This window comes from Cyanidioschyzon merolae, chromosome 15 (genome assembly GCF_000091205.1).
Source record: "Cyanidioschyzon merolae strain 10D DNA, chromosome 15, complete genome".
Classification (NCBI taxonomy): Eukaryota; Rhodophyta; class Bangiophyceae; order Cyanidiales; family Cyanidiaceae; genus Cyanidioschyzon; species Cyanidioschyzon merolae.
In genome coordinates this window covers 856773-876918 of record NC_010141.1, presented here as the reverse complement: position 1 = coordinate 876918, position 20146 = coordinate 856773, and the positions used below count along the sequence as shown (strand labels likewise).

Genomic DNA, 20146 nt, shown 5'->3' with positions numbered 1-20146 from the left:
CATCTTCTTCATCGTCATCGCAGGCGCTGGGGCGCAGCCTCACACTGCGGCCTCTGCAGGCAACACCAGCATCCAGCAGGTACACAAACGCACCCGAGCTGCACCTGCTTGGATGCAGAACGAGTACAGCTTGCGTCAAACACAATCATCAGGCACTTTCGTAAGACTCCGTAGTGAAGCGCTGTTGGACGCTGCGTCCGGGAACTGGTTGTTTGCTTCGTTGATTGCGTACAGTGGACCGCGTTTGAACCTGGTAAGCAAACACGCGGGAAACGCTGTGTGCACGAACGCGTCCCGCGGGGTGTTCGTTTCTATTTCGGGTGCCTAGGCACGCACGTTTGGTGCACGTACGCTGCTGGGCACCAGGCGTGAACGGGAACGTCCCAGGGACAAGTTAGAGCTGCCGAAACCGCTGCTTTCTCGTTCGTTCGTGTGTTTGTGTTGCACTTGTTGCGGTACGCTGGGTGAAGTAGCTACACGGTAATAGGACCTGCAGATCAGCGCCTTAACTCCAATACGTTCCTCTGTATGGAGGCCGCTGGTGCTGCTGATGCTCACGTTGGTAACATGCCGGTGCGGTCGTTTTTCCGGCACCGAGCGGCAAACTGTACAAATATAGACACAGCTCCCATGAAGCGGAGACCCGAAAAACGCATCAGAGCGCCTGCGCATGTTCTTTCTGGCGTCCGACTCGCCGTTGTTACTCCAAATGCTGCTGCCGTTAACTGTCAGCAGCAACGCAGCGCATGGCGCCGCGGTTGCCAACTTGCGGTTGTCCATCCGTCAACCGACATGAGCAGTACCGTTACTCGGATGGAGCAGCGTGAGTGTACAGCCAGGAGTGCACTCCACGCCGACGCGCGACGCGTCTGGTACCAACGAACCTGCGCTAAACGCGAAGCATGGCAGTGGCGAGCGCTCTCCGCTACACGTGGCGAAGCGTGGTATACGCGCGAGCGCTTGACGGCAGCGCGTCGGCCGCTCCACAACGGCCAGGGGATGTTGCGTGCCCTAGATACACACCCTGACGTTGCGCTCGTCGCTTGTTGTACGGCGGAGTCCGCGTTTCTCTGGAATATCCGTCAAGCAGCCAGCATGGAACATTGGCATGTCATGGGGTACTTGATGCCGCCCTCAACCAGTAGTAGTGGTGGTAATGGGAGTAGTGGATCGGGCAATGTCAGGCCCGGATTACAGCGCCGATTCGGCGACCAAGGCATTCAGGGCAGTGCATCCCCTGACCTCTGGGGCGGCATTCAGTGGCAGTCGACGCGCTCCGAGGGAAAGCTCTTGGCCTGGACGAATCGAGCTTTGGGCGTCTATAGTCTGGAGCGCACCGATTCCGGGATTCACCCGTGGACTGCCCCTGAGCAGCCGTCGCCTATAGCGCCTTTCTGGCATTTTTCGTTGCCCGCCGCAAGCTCGAGTAGGATCCAGGCGGCCGCCTGGTACACAGACGCTGCAGCGTTCTCGGATCCGCACCCAACTCTCATGCTGCTATGTGGCTGTAACCGCGATGGGCCTTTCGCAGGGATCATGGACCAAAGGGAGCGTCCTGACTGGCGTCGATTTGCACGCTTCCTCATTCGGGACAGGACACATGGCCATGCGTCGATGCCAGTTGGCATCTGGAGCAGCCACCATCGGCTTGCGCCCACACTAGTTGGCGTTGTCTACACTGACGTTTTGCAGCTCCATGACGCCCGCATGCTCAGCACGAATTCTCTTACGAGCAGTGCAGCCTCCGTCTTGGGGCAAATCGGCGTCGGACTCGGGCCACAGGTATGTCCAGGTTCCTCGAAATCCCCATGGAATACCTCTGGACAAAATCGCCAGGAATCTGGCGGATCCTTTGCCAAACAATACCGAGGAGGTACGAGCGCTTCGACTGCGCATCTATGGGACGCATACGAAACCGTCACAAATACGACGATGATAGCGCGCTTCCCAACACCTTGTCGATTTTCTTCTATCCAACCGCTACCGGAAGACGCCCAACATCCCGACTGTCTTTCGCTTGCGGTGACAACGCCGACTTTCCGGCGATGCGCAATTTTGGATATCGACCGTCAGGCCTTTGGGCAAAGCGTTGAACGAGGCGCGTCCACGTCATGGAATGGACCTTTGCGCCTTCGCTGGTGCTTTGAACCAGAAACGGAGGCAACGTGCGCTACGCGACCGTATCGAGCGGCGGCGGAGGATGGGCGGATCCTGTCGTCTGCCGCACCTTTCGCCAGATTCCCTAATTCTAGCAACGCTTGCGAACAAGAATACCGAAGAAATCTATTGATTACGCTTGCTCGAAACAGCAGCTCAGTCGCATCGGGGCTCGAAAGCAGCCCATTGCAAGCGAGACTGGAGCAGCCTGCAATACCTGGCGCACTGCCGCAGGCTACCTCAGCGCTACATACAACGAGCGCACCCCTGAACTCGATCCTCTCTCACGAGTACAGATATCCCGCCGCACAGTACCTGCAATCAATTGGGGAAGAGTCGGCATCGCTGCGATATACCTCATGGCGATTCGGTAACAACATTCGGCCCAGTATACGAGCCGATACGCATCATGGAACGGTGCTGCTTGCCTGCCCGCTTACTGATCAGAATGATTGCGCGCACCTCTGCCTCTTCGATCTATCGATTCCGGGCAGGGATACAAAGTGTACCGCGCTGGACGACGCAAGCGTGCCCCTTTCCGCATCGTGGATATTGGACGAGATGCTTGGACTGCCCAGAGGTCGCGGTACAGTGTCGGGACTCGCACTCGGATGCGGGATGCCAACACCAGCGATACTCCTGGGTTGCATTGAAGCTAACCAGAGGACTCTGCCGCATTTCTTCTTAGGAAGCATCTGATACATGTATTGTGCACGATAAACGCCTCGAGATGGCGTCAAGTCGGTGCACGGGGTGATGCTTCAGCGACATGTATTCTGCCAGCGCAACTGGTCAAGACTGAAGGCGCCCTTTCGAGTGAGACGTTCGTTCCCGGTCGGGCAAGCGCCTAGGCAAACCATTGAGCATTAACAGGCGTCATAGGTGTCGCTCGACAAGACTCTCTCTGAAATGTTTTAAATCGTCGTCCAGGTCTGGTTTAGGGCTGCCTTCCTCAAAAGCGCAACGCTGCGCGAGCATAGCGGTACAAACGAGAACTTCGCAAGCACCAGCAGCAAACCAGGTGCGCACTCGACGCCCTAGAGCACTTTTCTAACCAAGGCAGCATCAGCTGTGCAATGTGACCTCCATTTTCCGAACAGCGTGCATTGGAGCAAGCACGTCACGAAAGCAGCGCACGCGATGCCGTGTAGAAGCTTTCGAACCTTGGATACACTTCGCCTGACTCGATCCGAGGTGTAGGATCATGCACTCACTGGGCGCCTGGCATGTATGGTGATTCCCTCCGTAGCACCAAGAAACGCAAAATACCTGTTACATGCGTTCAGAAAAGCACGTTCTATGTCTCCGAATGGATACTAGCCATTCGCATTCCGGGAGCTTTTCTAGTCTTTCACCTCGATGGTGTTCCATCTCGAGGAGCGTGTCATCAAATGCTTCTTCTCGGTTGATTGCAGAGGCGTTCGAAGTGCGCTCACATGAAGAAATACAAAATCCAAGTAAAAGGTATGGACATGAGAGTTGGGGATCCTGCGGGACCGTCATCGCCGGGTACCGGAAAAAGACGAAAAAACCTCTTCTCTGTGTTCATCGGATGAAGAAGAACGTGCAAAATAGGAAAGACAAGAGACGAACTGTGTTTGCCCCACGGAACAATGACGAGTCTGCGGTGGCAGAGAGGGCACGAACTCCAGCATTCTTTGCACTGGTGCGTTCAACACGAGTCAAAAAAAGAAAGCAAGGAGTTCGTGAACCGAGGCTCCAAATGCCGCCATCCATATCAAGCGATGTGCGGTACTCAGGTCGAGACCCGAGAAGCTGAGGTGGGCCGACTTTATGGGACAGCCACCCCGACTCGTACTGTGCAAGGATGAACTGAAACGGACCGCAGGCGGCCAGTCAAAAAGACCGGAAGGCGTCTGCTATTGGGTATTTGTTGACCTTTCATCATCGCAGAACGTTTCCTGAATTGTCGCGCGGATGCTACGACGTTTCCCTCAGGCGCCTGAGCTGGTAGTTGCATGCTGAGATGTTGGATTCTAGTTAGACGTCACTGATCGGGGCTTTCTAAACTGAGAAAGCGCGCTTCCGACAGGCAGTTGCGTTTCAAAGCGAAGAAAAAGGGGTGATCTTCATTGATCTCGACGGACGTAACCGGCGAAGTACAACTCTAGGGACGAAAGGCAAGCGCTGCTCATGCGCCTTAAGTGGAAAGGCAGCCACGCGCACCAGGCGGTAAACGAGGTACGGAAACGATAGTGAAGCGACGTTGGCTCTAGGCCGCACGCTAGCCAACAGAAAGCGCGTCTTCTCTGGATAGCTACGGATACTGCGTCACCGTGCGGCACGCATCGCCACGAGTCCAGTGTTGTCGCTTTCAGGTTCGAGAAGCGTACACAGCGTGCTCGGCGACGCGGACACTGACGCCTGATGAGTGCCCAGAGTCAAAGCTGGCTCCAGGTGCTCCGACCGAAAGCACGCTCTGCTGCCTTTGCGCGTGCTCTGGCTCAAGCAGAGCGTCTCCCAGAGTTATCGGACGGAAGTGAGCGTGCGCTCCAGCGCGTGGTAGCTGTCGTACAGAAGCTTCCTCAGCACAGTCTGGATGCGGCAGCACTGTATGCACACGTTGCGACGCTTGACTCTTGGTCAACGAGAGCAGGCATCAGCCGCGCTCTTCGTTTTTACCGCAAAGCATGGGTCGCGCTTCAACGAAGTGGAGAGGATTTCTATCTGGATAGCATGGCATGCTGGAATAGTCAGCAGTTCCTGGTGCAGTGTTTGCGAACGGTGCAGCTGGGCGATTGGCATTCCACGAGGTGCTCGCGTATGACCGGCACGATCAGCGATAGGGAGTCGCCCAGAGGCCTCCTCAAGAGTGGGGTCCATCTGTTTTCGCTGCTGAGCCGAGCACAACAGCTGTATGCCGGGAATCCTTCCGCAGACGCCGCTTCTAGAGAGATCCACGCGAGGCTTGTGTCCGACGCCAAGCGGTTCCTGGACGAGCTGAGAGCGTCCGCCAGTGGAAGCGCACTTCTCGGACGGGCGCTGTTATCGCTTGGTGCAGCTCTGCACTCGGAAGATATGCTCCAGGCTGCATTGACACATATTGAGCACGAGTCGCCACCAGCGGGTAACCACAGCGACATGCGGCTGTTTGGCAAGGTGGTAGCACTTTCAGAAAACGCCAGCGTGGCGTTCTGGCGCACACAGCGGCCGCAAGTAACAGCTTCGCTGTCCTTTGACGACGAGCAGTGCGAATCCATGCTGACTGAAGCTCTGAGCAGGGCCAAAGAAACGGAGCATCCGGGTTTTGCCCTAATTCCGCTCACTGCGTTGGCAAATTTTTACTGGCAGGTCCGCAGAGATCCCGTCATTGCGGAAGGTCTGTATCGCGCCTGTCTCGAGCGTGCACCTCCGCAACGCTCGCTGTCGGGACACTCTGGTACTTCAAAGCCAGGAGAGCAGCAGCAGCAGCAGCAGCAGTGTCCAGCGCTGAGTCCAGCGAGCCATCAGGTTCTCTACATTGGCGCTTTGGTGCGGTACGCGCAGCTGCTCGCACATATGGAATGGAACGGTCGACGACGCACGACGGAGTCGGAGCAAGTCGCTGCCCAGGCGCGACAATGGCTCGGCCCCGACACCCATGTCCGTTCACTGGAAACTACAGCGGTGTCCAGCTGGTGTGTCTGGCTCGCAGAGAAGTCGCGGCTTTGCCATGATGTCACTTTTTAGAGACGATCAGGATGCACCTAGATCAGACTGATTTGGCGAAAACACGTCAACATAGCCGGAAGGATGCTGTAGACGTAGGTAAGGACATTCTTGGATAACCTGTGTGACCGTGATGAGGACTTGCTGCATTGCGAGCATCAAAAGATCAGGAGTGGGCCACGGAAACCGCATGTGGTTAGGTCTTTATCGATGACAGAACCAGAGCACAGCCCATTCGGATCACGATCTCAGTGTATATAGGTCAAGGTAGGCATCGAGCATCCACTCGCAATAGAACGTACGCATGCTCCGTGGCGAGGACGATGGCGTCTGAGCACGGTACCGCGGCCTCCAGAGAATACCGTGGAAAGCCGTTTGTGTGTGACTGACCAGCATAGTGAGCACAAGAGCATGAGCAGTAGCTACTGAACTGGGTGGATTCGGCCAACTTTTAGGGTGCATCTGCGTCAGGAACGAGGCGAGCAACCATTGACAATGAGAAGGACATGTCGCATGCCGAGAAGTGCATCATTGCGTTTTTTTGCGATTTCCTAGAATGCACCGGTGGGTACAGGACGCGCGGGCAGCGAACATGAAGCCTTATGCATCCTATGAAGCGCACAGCAGGTGACTGGCAGGCAGGTGCTGGTGCGTCATTGTATGGGCACCGAACCCTCTGTCATACGGCTAGACTGTGGCGAACTGCAGTCTGCAGGGTCCGTAACTGCTGGCACTCATTGAAGGTCATGTCCGTAGAATCCGAGTCGTCGACCTGGCAGGTAGAGGGTACCCAAGCGTCAGCTGTCGATAACTGCCCCCAAGGGCGCCACGATATGCCCCCGTTGGTCGATACGATTCCGAACGAGTCCATACGTTATGTACGCCGTATGCAGCTGTGCCTGACGGGGACTGAATGGGGCATTACTCATGAATAGAAGCGCACGCTTTCGAATACGTCAAAGCAGCTCCATGCGTTGGTGTAGACATCGACGCGCGCGCAGGCGCTTCAGTATTCCACTTCATACAGCGCCGGGTCTCACGTTCATGGCGAGACCGAAGACTCCCACCTGAAGCGCTAATCACTGCAGCACCCTGCAGACTCGAATACAGGCAACGAGTACCAAACCAGCGCAACTCGACATGCGCTACGCCCTTGCTCGCTTCACACGAGGTATCACATACGTTTCGATCGGCGGTGGAGATGTGACGCTGATTTCGAGCGCCTCTCGACACTTCGATACGACAGATACTTGGTGCGCCTTTCGCCTATGAGATCGTCGAACGACGAAAACAATACGACTGAACACTAGCTGGCTCCATATCCATTCTATAGGCGACGTACGGCGAGCCGGCACCATAAACAATAGCGCTATGCAAAAGAGCTCTCGTCAAGATGCTCGTATCCGTGCTTAAGTGGTGAACCGAGGATTTGGCGTAGAGACTCATAAACTTACGAGAATCTTGCCCAATTCGTTGGCACGCCTGTGCCTGACGACGCCGCATTTCTACGACACCACAATAGCAGAGGGAAACCGCGGAATGTGCTTGCTCTTTGCCGGGATCACGGAGCCGGTACAGAAGCATGCGGACTTGGGTGCTGCGGGCTCCACTCAAGTACCGGACTGAACGGCACGAATGACGGCATTGTTGCATGCCTTTCGTCCAAGCCCATTCGTTCGGTGAACAGAGATGGCATGCTATGCCTGGGTCGAATTTTCCTCATAAGCGAAGATGTCGAGGAGAAGATGAATACGTTGAATGCGAGAACCCCGCCTTCCGAAGCGATGATGCCACCGGATCTGGAGCGATGCAGCAGGGCTCCTGAATGATAGAGACTGCGCGTTCTCCTATTGCATCCCTGCGGGGCTCGTAACGGCGATTCGTTTAGGGGCATTATTTCGGCTTGTTGTGGAGAGCGGTACCGGCTTCCGGGCGGCGCAGATGCGTCCGATGAAAGGTTAGCGTACCGAAAACGATAGGGAACTCAGCAACAACGACGAGTTCACGAAGCGAAAGTTGCAGCTTTCGTCCGTGGCTTGCAGGGCACTCATGCGTACCATATGAACGAAAGGGAAAAACAAGGCAGAGAAATGTGTGAATGCGAAGGAAAAGAGAGGAGCGGGATGTTGGCAGTGCGGCAAGCAGACGTAGTGCTCTCCATCGAGAGCGGAGTCGTGAACGTATCTGTCGTCATCAGCCACGAACGTTTTGCACACTTCGAGATCCCTTCAGAACACGAATGGATTCCTTTACACAAGATAGAGAACGCGGAAGAACAAGGAGCAATCCAGATGCAACGTTTTGCACACTTCAAGATACCTTCAGAACACGAATGCATTCCTCTACAAGCCCGTGAATATCGCGCATCGTGCCGAGTGCAGAAACCAAGCAGGGCATCCAAAGCAGCCTGCTGGAGTCGTCGTGAGCTGGTGTCGAGCGATGAAGACAGCGTTCACGCGCCCCGGGACAACCCCTGGAGCAGGCGGTATACTGGACCTACGGAAACACCCGGCCACAGCCAAGTATCACCGTTGCGAACGGCACACCAAGGCCGCACATATAGAAGATGAACACGACGAGTGAGCCGTAGCTTGCCGTTTCCACCTGTGCATCGACTATATCAACAACAGCCGGAAGCAGGGAAATCCGGACCTTAACGTTACCGCCAACATCCGCGGACTACGAACAACCGAGCTGGAGAAACAGGAGAGACTGGCGTTTGTAACCCCTATGCAACGAGAGAGAGAGAGAAAGGAACCAGTCACAGAAACAACCTTAAAGGCTGGTGTTGCTAACACACCGGCAAGCACCCCATACTGTAACACACAAGTCCAAGTCCGCTGGTTAGACCTATGATCCAGTTAAAGGCGTTCACAGGGTATCCCGAGCGCTTCTGCGGAAGCCGCGCAACGCTCGGGCATGATCCGTCGAGCAGTCGGGCGGCCGCTACGTGCGCTACACGCCACTTTATACCTGACTTTTTCTGCTGCTGCTGCTGCTGCTGCTGCTGCTGCTGCTGCTGCTGCTGCTGCTGCTGCTGCTGCTGTAAGCTAGCAACGGGTTGCACTGCATCTGAATTGTGTCAAGCAGGACGCACGGGACGCGAGTATACAGGAGGACGCTTGGCATGCGTACGCATACCTGTCGAAACGCCACGCACTTGCCAGGAACTCGTTGACAACGTCCGTCGTCGTGAAAGCGAACAAGCAGCGCTTCGAGACCTCGGAGTAACACTGGGCGTGCTGTATGGTCTGCTTCGCACCCCGGTTCCTGAGCAGAGGCCGGCACTCGGGAGCAATCGACGAGGAAGGGCCACCACGGGTACCCAGTCGGAAGCAGGTGCTTTCAGCGGTCTACTTTGAACACCAGGAGCCAGACTCGTACCTCTGCGTACTGCACTGTTTGAACAACGTGTTGCAGGGGCCGTACTTTTCGCTGGACGACTTGATCAGCATCAGTAACGAGCTTGATGAAGCGGAGCGGGCTTTACTGCAGGGGCACGAGCTCTTGCAGGCGTACACACCCGCCTCTTTGAACGCGAGTCTCACTGGCTTCTTCAGTGCACAAGTGCTGCTTGCTGCGCTGGCATCGGTCGGTATCCACCCGGAGCCGCTGCGCTGGAAGGCTTCCGAAACTCGATCGCTGCAGAGAGCGGCTCAGAAAGCAGTCCAGTACGGAGCGGTGCTCGTCCATTATGACTCGCACTGGCTGGCTTGGCGACGTGTCGTTTGCGGGTTGAAACTGTACTGGGTGTTGCTGGACTCGTATCGAGCTGGGCCAGAGATTCGGCGTACGGAACAAGCAATGGCTCAGATCGAGCTTTACTTGAGGGCGAAAGCTGTGGTCTACGGTATCCCGAAGGAGGCCCTGCCGGAGACCCCACTTGACCAATTTTGTGGGCGGCATACGATGTAGCTGGTCGTTTATCGCCGCTGGGTATTTCGAGACGCGCAAGACAGGTGTGTGTGTGTGTGTGTGCGTTTATGGGCTGCACTTGACTCAGACTCGGGGAGAATCGAGGGCGTGCTTGATACAGGCATACGAGTCTTTGTTATCGGCATCATGCGCCAATGAGGCTCTGTTATCGACAAGGCGCTCTGGTGTGCTTTTCGAGACTTGCGCTCGGATTCACGCTGGCATGAACCCAAAACGAGTTACGCGATGCACAGAGCGTACCTGACATGCAACGAACGGGCGTGCGGTCGCTAGCTCAAACACGAACACAACTAGTACCTGCGATGTATATCGGCAGTGTCATGGCGAGCGTTTCCTCAGGTTCAACGTCTCGCTCGGGCGACGATGCAGTTGCGCACGTCGAGCGACCCGCAACGATGCACCACGGCCGGTGGAACGAGCGCGACCCGCGATAGGTGCTGGAGTCGGGCGTGTGTGTTTGATCGAAAGCTGTAGGGCATGCTTTTCATCCGCAAAGCCCGCTAAATTCCGTTCATGTGATACTCTTTGTGCGTGGTCCGCCGTTTCATACGAAACGAGGTACGGAACGGAGAGCGCAGTCTTGCTCGTCGGAACTTGGTCCCGAGCGCCCAATGCGCATAGCCTGGGCGGCACCTACGCTGGGCACACCAATGCCGTACAGGTTTCTGGACAGCGTTCCAGCAAAGACAAAAGGCACCGACGACTTGAACCTGATGCGTTCACTGGCGCGCCCGTTGGTACTGTTCGCCGCCAGGAGCGTGTGTCTCATCATTGGTGCGCTTATGACGCACTCGTGAATGCATACGCATGGCCGTTCACAGACGCGACGAATACTGCATCTCTGATTCTCGTGATCTGCCTCGGATTCGTGCCCATCAGCTGGACGAGGAACCAGCTGCCCTGCCGTCTGCAGATGGAGTATGCACGAGTTTCCGGCGAGTCATGTGCCGCACCCGTGTCCCATACAAGACGCACGCCATGCACGTAACCCGCACTGGTGCCAGTGTCGTCGACTCGCCAGCTGAACGACGTAGCGCGCTCTGGCATCGCCCTTGCCGCTCATGCTTGGTGCTGGCGGCATTCGGATAATGGATAAGGTTGCATTCAGGAAGCAGCTACTGTAGACTATGACGACGATGACGATGACGATGCTTCGTTGGCATCGCGTCGTGGCCGCTTCGGAACACGCTGCGGAGCGCCCGCGTCAAGTGCCTCGCGCATGCGCCTCATATTCTCTCGCATAACGACTGCATGATCCACGATCGGATGCGGATAGTCCTCACCAATGATGCATTTGGCCTTTTTCTGCACCACAACTGGTGCTAACCACGGGGTGTAAATGTATTTTGACGGCATCTCCTTCAACACTGGCAGAAAATGTCGCACATATTCACCATTTGGATCGTACTTTTGGGGGAAACTGATCGGAGAATAGACGCGATAGTACTGATGAAAAAATGCTGAGCTTGACAACCATAACCAATTTGCATTGTTCAGACTGTAGTCGGCGTCTACCAACAGACGATCAAAGGTCTCACGACCTCGTTCCCAGCTGACCCAGAGGTCACCCCGTGTCAGGAAACAAGCGACAGCGTGTCGTGCGAGATGGTGCAGCCAGCCCTCCTGTCGCAGCTGCACCATGCAAGCATCGATCCAGGGGTATCCGGTTCGAGCCTCCTCCCACGCCCTATAGCGTGCATCATCTGCAGCTTCTCGCCACGGTATCTGTCGACAGATAGGATTCCCCTGCATTTGATGAAAGTGCGGCGTCACATAGGCGACGTATGTGAAGAATTCCCGCCACCAGATCTGTCCAATCAGAGAGACCGGTGGTTGCTGGAGCGGTCGTAGTGAGCGGACGCGCTCGACAAAGAGCCGCGGCGATAGGCAGCCGAACTTGAAGTACGGCGACAGTTGCGTCGTGGATGCTACTGGCCATGCCGTTGGCGATGTCGCGGGTTTCGCGAACGAGCGAACTTCATCCGCCCGTTCTCGTAAAAAGTTCTCCATGCGCCTGAGTGCTTCAGTCTCGCCACCGCGGAAAGGTGTCTCCACTTCGAGGCCCTGATACGCCTCCAGCTCCGAAAGCGACGGAACGGTGTAGGTGTCCAGGTCCACATCGGGTGTTTGGAAACCGCTCGCAGGCGCGGGTGCGTCCAGCGCACTCATCGGCTGGCCCAGACGCTCCGTTACGAACGCGTAGAAGCTTTTGTAGGTAAGCGGTGTGGGACGATCTCCGAGTTCACGTCGAATATCCTCGGGATCGTAGAGCGTGTGCGTCGCACGAGTGCGCACCTCGATGCCCAGCTCGGCACAGAGTCGCCGAACCTGTGTGTCTCGCTGCTTCGCATACGGCTCTGTGTCGAACTCGAACGTCAGCAAGCGCGTATGATACTTTCGGAAAAAGACGGGTAGTTGCTCCAGCGGATTGCCCCGAAGCACAAACAGTCTAGAGTGCAGCTTGCGAAGTTGCTGGTCCAGATCCTGTAAGCACTCTAGCAGAAAGTTCATGCGGTTCACGCCCACAGTCTCGGGTCGCAGGAATATCGGGTCAAGGCAGAATACTGGCAACACGTACGTTGTGGTGGGATTTTGCACCGCATCAAGCAGGGCAGGGTTGTCGTGCAAGCGCAGACCCTTTCGGAACCAGTGAACTGCACTTGCCATGGTCAAGATGACCCACATACGCCCTCCTAGTTCGTGTTTAGGGGGTTCGGATCGTTTCCACACGAACCAAGGATACTCGATAGCGCTCTGGGAGCTCCAAGTCTGAAGTTTATCGACTGCGACACCACCGCGATGCAGGGTGATCGAGATCGAAAGGCGATGGCGGCAGCATCGTTATCTACGATTGTACGCGGAGCCATGAGTACTGGAATTCCTGTACCCGGATGCATTTTTTGATTGTTTTCTCGCAGGCATGCAACAAACGGAATGGAACCCGTGGATTAAAGAGCGATGTCACGGAAAGGTTGCATGGTGCAGGAGCTAGCCTGCGAGCTGAGGACCTTTCTTGTACAAGTCAGTCATTGCATGGGAAACAGGTGGATATGCCGCCCTTGTCGTCGTTGTCATGCTCAGCGTCGAGCAGTCTACATACACATCTCGCTATACAATGCATACATGACTGTTGCTTTGTCTATTCAATCCGTCCCCTACTATTCTCTAAGAAATACGATCAAAGATGATACAGGATATGAAGTTTTCCTATCGTTGACCGGAACAGTGATGAAATGATGCAAACGTCAAAGAAAATATGCAGGCCTCTACGGGAGACTATCGCACCATAAACAAGACACCACGGAGTTCGCTCTGAAACGCGAACGCTTATCACAAGAGGGACAGACGTCCGTCTCAGCCGATGAGACCTCACTCACGACCAATGGTAGACTTGTTCACTGGTACGCAAAGAAGAGCGAACCGCTCTTCGCGCGGGAGCGGCAAGCGAAATTCACGATGTATCAGCGCTGGCGGCAATGCAATCATGTAGTCGCCTGTGATTTGCTCAAACGGAAGGATCGCACAAAAGATTATCCCTCAGTGAAGCACTCGGTGGCTCCATGATCCCATATTGCTATGTCCGGCTTTGAGAAGCGTCGGTTTCCATCACTCAAAAGCGGTCAAGGTGTACGCAGCTGCAGCATGGGATGCGCTGCTCTACGGGCTAGCTCAGCCTCCCTGATTCAGTCCAGTCGAGGGCGTGTTCTTTGTCGGCAAACACCATATGCACAATCATGGATCCATTGAAAAGTCGATCAAATAGACGACCCCGTGCTTCGACAGGTCGTTCTCTATATTCAGCAGCACTGAACTCGTATGTTGCTTGCCTGCTCTCGTGCGCTGTGCGGAGCGGAAAGCAGTGCTGCGGGACGTCGGCGTGCGCGCGACGAAGACGGATGACGAAAATATGCGGTCGAAGGAGAAGATACGTACAGATCGTAGAAGCGTTTGAGGTGCACGGCCACCGAACGCGTCTGCGTCTGAATAAAAGAAACGGTGCTTGATTCCCGGGACCACGTCCATACGACTTTTGCCGAGAAAACGAAAAGGCGTTGAACCGAGCCACACAAAGAAGCGAACGATCCTCCAGAAGACATGACGAGAAATCTCAGCAAGGAAAAACCGTCGGAGCCGAAAAACCAAACTCAAAACATTCTCAAGGCTTCTATGCTAAAACACGCAAATCGGGAGCAACTTCGATGACAAGGAATATAGAAAACCGCCCCACATCATGTAGCTCGTTACGCAGGCAAGCCACGTCCAGTCTCTCTTTCATGATGCATCTCGCCGAGCAACTGTGCAGAGGAGTTTCCGACACAGCGCTACCAGTTATCCATCTTCCTCTGAAATTTCTCGATCAAACCCTCATGCGGGAACTGGAGTGCTGCGCGGTACATGCATCGCTGCGTCAGTGTAGGATGCGGGGTTTGCACAAACGCTTGCTGGCATAACTTGACGCGTGGTGCTGCCACGTCGGCCACCGAAGAAACATGCGCCAGTGCCGGTACCGACAGGCAGCAAACGAACTACGGGAACCAGAAACGAATGCGGGTTAAAATAGAGCGCTTCATGAGGCATGCTTTCTACGAATTGCACCAGAATCTGGCTGGCGCAGAAATCAGCGACATGTCGAAAGGATTCCTTGTGTGTGTCGATAGGGGCAAATGACGAACTGGTATCAGTAGAGATAAAGAAGTTTCCGAGTCCCATACTGATAGAACCGATTCCTAGTGTGTCGATAAGGGCAAATGACGAGCTGGTATCAGTAGAGATAAAGAGGTTTCCGAGTCCCATACTGATAGAACCGATTCCTAGTGTGTCGATAAGGGCAAATGACGAGCTGGTGTCGGAAAAGATCGAGAAGGTTACGAGTTCGGAAGAGATGTCGCAACGAGAGCAAGCATCGCTCCAGATTGGCCATGCGTAGTATGATGGTCTGGGTATTAGACCAGTGAACGTGATACTCCAACGATCTTTTGAACGTGATGCCTGTCTTTGGAGCACCTCATGCTACAAGGTGTCCCCGAAAAGAGTCATCGGGAGCAAAGCAGATTCCGTCCACCGAAACCGAATACCTTCGCCATCTGGAAGCGTAACGTCGATACGTGGCCACCATCTTGCAGAGCAAGGCTCATGGTATCAGTGTAGAAACTTATGCAGTGCGCTGGCTGGTGTCCTCAGTGAGCTACCACTGGTCTCCGCTAGAGAGGAGGAAGCATCCGAGCAGCTTCGCCATGGGCGTTGACAGAGCTCATTCAAGTTTTCTCGTTTACAAGGAGCAAATGGAATGCATTTTACGCGGACAGAAGTGACTGACGAAATATTCATTTGCATGCAGTGTGTGGTACCCAGACCTGGGCCAAGCGACAGAACTCATGCTCGTCTGTTCCGTATGGATGATGAGAATGACGTTAGCGTTGGCATGGACGTTGGGTTTAAGGACATCATGGCTGTCACCACACCTGTAAATCAAGAGATCGGAGCCAAAGACCTCAACGGAAAGCAGATACAGGTTCTCAACTTTTCCAGTGCTCGTTATGGACGCCCCCAGACGAACCAACGAATGCAATGATGGCGTCAGCGCCCATCTAGACGCTCAGAGCACCGAAGCAAGCCGAGGGGAGTGCGTCGTATCCTTCATTCATGGACCACATGCCCTCTGTCAGACATAGCGCTTGCACTAGCGACCGACGGCTTCCGGAGGAGTTTCTCGAGCGAGCACCTCCGAACGTTGCTCCGTAACGCTTCAACTAGTCTGGATAGACTTGAACGCTGCTAACCGTGCCGCTCGCTGGGCACTGTAGCCGAGACAAGCTGCGGACCGAGTGCCCAGGGCGCGCGTCAGCGGTCGCCGAAGCGTTGCACTCTCAACGGCGCGCACGTCGTCGGTTCGTACTCGTGGCTAGCCAAGGCGTCTTTCAACCTCGCATAACGTCACAGGAGGTGTTCGGGGAGCCCGTGACCTTCCGCATACTTCATCACGGGCGTTCAGCTGGGCAGGCGTTCATGCGGTTCCAGATGGGCTGCCTCGATACCGCATAGACACTGGTGTGAGTGATATCGCATGAACCGAACTTGATGCTCATGAGAAAGACAAGAGCGATCGCTGCCCATCGTATTCGCATGCAGGTATAGCCAGGTATCGGGTTGTAAGCATGGAACCGCTTTATCGTAAAAGAAAACCCACGCTTTCACGAACGCACTGCACCTGAATGCCAGCGCATCACTTTAGAGTTCATCGACGTATCCGTGGAGGTGCATCCACAAAGAACCCACACCTGTCTCTGGGGCTGCTCCAGTGGATATCGCAGTCACACGCGTCACTCGCACTTCTGCCACGGGACATGGTAGGGTATGGAAATATCGTTCAGGTTGCAGCGAGGAGAGCGGGTTTCAGCTCCTCCAACAGAGCCAGGCCGTCGGCGTCCGTTTCCGATACCCGTGATCGGAGACTTCGTAAAAGCTTCTCCCCGCGACGAAGCGTCGATCTCTCACCGCGTTCGCCGTTGCGAAGGCTCCAGTTTGTATCAAGCTTCACTGAACGGTTGTCCAGCAACTGCTGAACTCGTTTCTGCAGCTCATCCGACAGCTTCTCGGACGTCGCATGGGATGCAGGCGACGACACCGCTGGAGCAAGCAGAGGAACCGGCCCCGGTTCCCATTGTAAACGGAAAGCAAAGCTATCCTCGGCTGGACTGAGGCCAACGTGGAACCACTGAATCGCAGACCGCACACTCGGCAAGTTCGGATCGTACGGGCTAATGATTGCGGCAAGGAACGGATAAGGCGCTCCCTCGCTTTCAAATTGTTTCTGGTAATTTCGTTGATTATCCAAGTCACGAACGGATGGCTCAGGAGGAAATGTCGGGTGGGAGTGATACCAGGCAACAACGGCGAGACCGGATACCTCGATGGTGTTCCGCGCCTCTACCGCTGACTCCGGGTCCAGCTCCACGTCTAGGTGACCGGCCCGCCCTTGGGCAGCTCGACAGGCGAACGCGTCAATGATCTCGAGTTGTTTGCGTGTGGTGTCGTAGCGGCCGCCCAGAAAGCCGATGACTTCTCGTAGATCGAGATGCGCATGCAGGTCCATCATGAACAAGGCGCGAGGCTGAACAACGATTCGAAATGGCTGGGCGTCGGGCTCGTACGATAGGCAGCTCACAAACCGCAGCTCATCATCAGCGGACGCGATGTTGTAGAGTGAACGAATGCTCCGTCGCCCCGCGGTCGATCGCTTCGGTCTCCGCTTCGCGTACTCCGGAGGCTCCGCAGCAGCCGCAGGTCCCGGCATCGAGGGTGCCCTTACCGTATACTCTGGATCCTGATGGGCATTCTCTTTGGCGTACTCGTCGTAGGGAGCGCTCGCTTCCTCAGCCTGCAGCTGTGCGTCGAGCTGCATCTGCTGGAAAATTTCATCTTCATGAATATCTGAGGTTGGTGCAGCGACGGATGCCTCTGGTGACGCATGCTTCGTTTTTGGTGTGCTCAAGTCGGGTTCCTCTGACCCTGCCGGGCTCTCTGCGGCACCGCTCGACTTGTGGCGGCTACGTAGCTCTTTGCGGTAGACACTGCCCTGTAAGTATGCACGCGCTGCTGCACTATTTGGATCCAAAGGTTTTCCACTCAACGTGTGACCCGCACCAGTTTCAGCAACTTTGGGCGGCACAGGCCGCCCTTCCTTGTACAGCTTAATGAAATACTTTTGCGCGTGTGAGCGGAAGTTGCTCGCACTCCGGGTTCCGACGTGCGCCGCCGCTCGTCGCCAGTCGCGTCCGTAGAGCTCGAGGGCCTCGAGAAAACGCTGCTCTTCCTCGGGACTCCAGGCCGTGGGGCGCTTCCGACCCCGTTCCGGGCTATCCTCTGAAGGGTTCCTGTCGCGGCCGACACTATTGTCGCGGCTGTCGCCTCGCTCTCGCTCACTGGAGACAGGCTGCGCGCCGGCAGTTGGCGCGCTAGCCGTCGGCCTCCGACCTACTGCTGTCGAGCGCGGTCTCCGGTTCTTTACCGTTTCAATCCAGTCCTCATCGTCGTCGTCTTCACCATCTTCATCGTATTCGTCAATGTTACTGAACCTCCGCCGCCTGCCGTTCCGTTTGTGCCGTCCCTTGCGCTGGCTGCGCTCTGCCTCCAGACCTTCGGGACTCGCCCACGAGAACGCATCTATCCAGTCGTTGCCGTTCGCGTAGTATAACGCATCTGCCGTCTCTTCCTCCGCCGAAAGCAGCTGCGCTAGAAGCGCATCATTTTCAGTCTCAGATCCGACTACCGGGTCCTGCACCATAAGGCGATCTCGCCTCCCAGCGAACACCTCACTAGTTTCGCCTTGGGTCTAGGTAAAAGCGAGCGCGCAGTAGTAAGGCGATCCGCGCGCGCGCGCGCGCGCGCTCTTTGGTGCAGCATCGCGCAGGGCAGCGACGACGCTGTTGCGGTGACTGGATCATGGCAGGTGAGGTACTCGGGTGCGCTATAAGGTGCCGAGAAGCATCCTATTGCTTGCTAGTATTGCGGTGACTGGATCATGGCAGGTGAGGTACTCGGGTGCGCTATAAGGTGCCGAGAAGCATCCTATTGCTTGCTAGTATTGCGGTGACTGGATCATGGCAGGTGAGGTACTCGGGTGCGCTATAAGGTGCCGAGAAGCATCCCATTGCTTGCTAGTATTCCTACTGTGCCAGTTTAAAATGGAACACGGAGCAGGGTGTTCTTTGTTGCAAGTAGAATGTTTTCATAGCTTTATAGAAGGACATCCTGGACTTCCATCATGTAATGATGAGGACCTATGCACTGATACGTAGTTCCCTAGTATTCTCTGTCGTGTTCGCGGAGTGCCTGTTTCGATGCATTGGTACAGGAGAACGGAACGTCACCAGAACCAACAAGAGTCGCGATATCCGAGAACTAGGGTTCGTAAAATCAAAGAAATCATGATCCAGTTCAAATGTGCGAGAATCCGCTCTTCTCCTTTCGTTGTGTGGAGCATGCTCGAATCATGAATCTTCCAAGTATTCGACCTGTCTGTTTCGAGGCAGTTTGTGGGCGCAGCAATTGGGGTCGCTGGGCTTGCAAAGCAAAAAACCTCTACATCGGTCTTGACTACCTGTTCTCAAGCTCATGCCGCATGTTCGTGAAACTTTTCATGCTCAATCATCGATTCCGTTTGAAAGATATTTCTTCCTGTCTTTTTGGCTTTCTACGAAACCGAACTTAGAAGCAGCAGAATATCGCTGACGGGACATGCCTCCAGAAGCTTTTATCTGTTCTGCTTTCATGGGAATGCATTATGAACTCGGACTCCAGTCATCACGGAAGCTGCTTCCAGCTGCGCGTGCGACACCGCTTTGCATCAAGCGAGCATTGAACGATCGAAACAGCTCGGGTCCTGCTCATGTCTGGATTTTCCTGCGGGTGTTTGTTTCGCCAGCGACAAGATCGCGATGCGCAAATGCTCCATCGAAGCGAATAACGTGCGCTTGCAAGTGCACCGGACAGAGTACCCGTCGAAGAGTTCGACTAGGATACGCTCATGAACGTGGTTTATGGCACCGGGCGCCGCACTTGAGGGGCAAATCGCCGGAGGCCTTCTTTTCCTCTCCGTGACAAGTACCGAGCGCTGATGCAAGAGTTCACGCGTTACGGGGCTGCGCTCGGAGGCGGAGTAGGAGGATCCTTGAACATCCGGGAGCACCTGGCCACGGCCAAATGCGACCGCCGCGAAGCGCATACCGGTGCCCTATACAACCAAAATTGAAAATGGAAAGCAATGCGAGGATCGTAACATTTCTCTATGTGTGTAAAGCGTCGACAACAGCTGAACATGGCGATATCGGGACATGATCGTTTCGAGCAATATCCTTCGACAACGTACAACGGAGCTGAAGGCAGAGCAGATCGCGGTGTATTCAGAGCCACGGAGCAGAGAGGGGAACAGCAAGCAGTTGCAGAAAAAGCCAACAAGACTTCTGTTCATGACAATGGAAAGAGACCAAAATTTTAGCGTGCACACCTTAGTTTTCGCGAAAAAAGGACCTCTTCCATTTGATTCTGACACGAGTCTAGACGACGTCTCACACCACGGTACGGGATTGCGGCAACGGGCCGGGTAGCAACGCGCGACTTTTCGAGCTTTTCGCAGCGACCTCACCCGAGTCTATCCGCAGGCGCGCCGCCGATACCACCACTGCAAGCGATCGTGGCGATCTTCTCTCCACGTACCGCACCGAGGAAACGAGCTGGCATGGAACGCGTGCGGAGACGCTATCAATCACTAGAACCCAGATCCAGTCTCTTCTGAACACCGCTGTGTATTTATCCTAGGTTCAAGGGAGCGTTCGGCGCTGGTGAAGAGCGTCGATCGCTGCACCCATCCCTCGGGTTTACATAG

General features: G+C 55.3%; 5 protein-coding genes across 5 annotated transcripts, besides 1 other annotated feature; 3 read left to right on the top strand and 2 right to left on the bottom strand.

Moving 5' to 3' along the window:
* Positions 1–528: 528 nt before the first annotated feature.
* CYME_CMO351C (hypothetical protein) lies at positions 529–2856 on the top strand (the record flags this gene model as incomplete). The annotated part of the gene is made up of 1 exon (XM_005537652.1): positions 529–2856. The coding sequence occupies one exon, from the start codon at positions 529–531 to the stop codon at positions 2854–2856; it is 2328 nt and encodes a 775-aa protein (XP_005537709.1).
* A 1689-nt stretch (positions 2857–4545) lies between these two features.
* Positions 4546–5847, top strand: CYME_CMO350C (hypothetical protein; the record flags this gene model as incomplete). Its single annotated transcript, XM_005537651.1, has 1 exon — positions 4546–5847. The coding sequence occupies one exon, from the start codon at positions 4546–4548 to the stop codon at positions 5845–5847; it is 1302 nt and encodes a 433-aa protein (XP_005537708.1).
* Positions 5848–8082: 2235 nt separating this feature from the next.
* Positions 8083–8703: a sequence feature (possible transcribed region).
* Positions 8704–9072: 369 nt separating this feature from the next.
* On the top strand, positions 9073–9741 carry CYME_CMO349C (similar to Machado-Joseph disease protein ataxin-3; the record flags this gene model as incomplete). Its single annotated transcript, XM_005537650.1, has 1 exon — positions 9073–9741. One exon carries the CDS (start codon positions 9073–9075, stop codon positions 9739–9741), a length of 669 nt encoding a protein of 222 aa, XP_005537707.1.
* Positions 9742–10887: 1146 nt separating this feature from the next.
* CYME_CMO348C (6-4 photolyase) lies at positions 10888–12447 on the bottom strand (the record flags this gene model as incomplete). The annotated part of the gene is made up of 1 exon (XM_005537649.1): positions 10888–12447. The coding sequence occupies one exon, from the start codon at positions 12445–12447 to the stop codon at positions 10888–10890; it is 1560 nt and encodes a 519-aa protein (XP_005537706.1).
* Positions 12448–16129: 3682 nt separating this feature from the next.
* Positions 16130–18046, bottom strand: CYME_CMO347C (MYB-related protein; the record flags this gene model as incomplete). The annotated part of the gene is made up of 1 exon (XM_005537648.1): positions 16130–18046. The coding sequence occupies one exon, from the start codon at positions 18044–18046 to the stop codon at positions 16130–16132; it is 1917 nt and encodes a 638-aa protein (XP_005537705.1).
* Positions 18047–20146: the final 2100 nt, after the last annotated feature.